Raw genomic sequence first — 1,603 nt, 5'->3', positions numbered from 1 at the left:
GGGAGTGGGTTTGGGTGGTGTTGTCCCTGCCTATGGCAGGGGGTTGGAACTGGATGATCTTATGGTCCCTTCCAACCCAAACCATTCTATGGTTCTATGATTCTAAAAAGAGATGGCCCTGACAGGACTTCTTAAAGTCACTTTGTACTTTAACAACTACATCCGCCAGTAACTTACCAAGTTTGCGAGTACTGGTCCCAGGGTAGCAAAAGGACTTGGAAGGCACTGGTTCCTGATGGTAAGCAGTGTAGTTCTTGCGCAAATCCCATACTTTGATCACACTGAAACAGAAAATCACAAGTGTCTTTAACTTCAAAATTCCTTTTGCAATGCTGATAGGGCCTTCTAAGAGCTCAGGAAGACTGGTTGCACATTCCTGAGGAGTGTTCAGTGCTTAGGAACACAATGGAGCAGGAGTGGAGATGTGCTGAAAAGAAACAACTGATTTGCTGGGTATGGATGAGGAAACAACACTCTCTTCTGTAACTAACACAGGGTACAACAACTTTCTTCAACTAGTAAAAGGAAATACAAAGATGCCTTTATACTCCTGACATGTAGGTTTGAAAATGAAGGCCTTCAAGATTTTTCTTCCTTTCCAGGAGCAAGCCTCTCTCAAGAGCCATAGGCAGGAGAGTCATTCTTATCTGCCTCAGAAAGGCTGTGACCACATGGAGCCTCCTAAAGAGTCAAGTCCTGGAAGGGCAAACCTCCATGCTAATCAATGAGACAGTTTGCTTGAGCTCAAAGATGCTGCAACGGATCTGGCACCTAAAAGAATTCATCTTTTGTAACTCAAGGCAACATTTTCTCAAGCATGCCTACACATATCCAGGCACCAACCACCCACTTGCATCCCAAAACAGTTCACTGTCTAACAATAGTCTGTTTATACATGGTCCCGTGGGTCCATTAGAATGGAGAGAGATGGTAAGAACTGCTCTCGTTCTGCCCCATAGCCAAGACACTAAAAGGAGCATTTGCCACATAAGCACAATTTGTCCCAGTGCTGCAATCTCCAGTAAGGAAGAACAGTGGCATTCAGCTGTGCCATTGCGAGCTGGCAGAATAGCTCTGCTTGATTCTACCTAGTAGTAATTCTATAGCCTTGTGGGCTCACTGAGTGATCTTAGGCAAAAAATCCTCCCAATCTTCTTGTGCCGCTAAGAACACCACACAGAATAGAAAGAAAAGCAGGTATCCTCTCTCCTTACCCATCGACAGCTCCTGCAGAGATAAGAGTATGCTCATCCTGAAGCAGCACCACAGTTACACTCTGCTGGAAATCCTTAAAAAAAAAAGGAAAAAGAAAGAACTTTATTTTCTTTCAAGGTCTTACTGCTTAGTTCAAGGCCAAGTGAAACCCGAGAAAACCTCCTCCCAGACAGGTAGGAGAACCTGGCAATACCAGATGCCATTTAGGATACAACAATCCTCCAAACACTCCCACCAGTGAAATTGCCACTGAGAAGTAAGTGTTTGGGCAGCAGTTTGAGATTATACCTTTCAGGTCAGAGATAAGAGAGCTGTGTTCATCATAAGGTTTAATAGATTAAATAAGAGCAGGACTTACTCCAGTAAGGCAATAACTTAAATTCGGGGG

The 1,603-nt window shown here is 44.0% G+C and overlaps 1 protein-coding gene across 1 annotated transcript in view; it reads right to left on the bottom strand.

The window, feature by feature from the left end:
• The window catches only part of DTL (denticleless E3 ubiquitin protein ligase homolog (Drosophila)), a 21,319-nt gene that overhangs the window by 15,291 nt on the left and 4,425 nt on the right, over window positions 1-1,603 (bottom strand). Inside the window, exons 7-8 of the mRNA XM_010015423.1 lie at window positions 1,215-1,288; window positions 178-281 (exon numbers count right to left, since the gene is read on the bottom strand). Coding sequence (XP_010013725.1) covers window positions 178-281; window positions 1,215-1,288 — 178 coding nt within the window. The remainder of the gene's footprint in view (window positions 1-177; window positions 282-1,214; window positions 1,289-1,603) is intronic.

Source organism: Nestor notabilis, unplaced genomic scaffold (assembly GCF_000696875.1).
Source record: "Nestor notabilis isolate BGI_N333 unplaced genomic scaffold, ASM69687v1 scaffold4955, whole genome shotgun sequence".
NCBI lineage: Eukaryota > Metazoa > Chordata > Aves > Psittaciformes > Psittacidae > Nestor > Nestor notabilis.
This window is presented reverse-complemented; position numbering and strand designations above follow the sequence as displayed.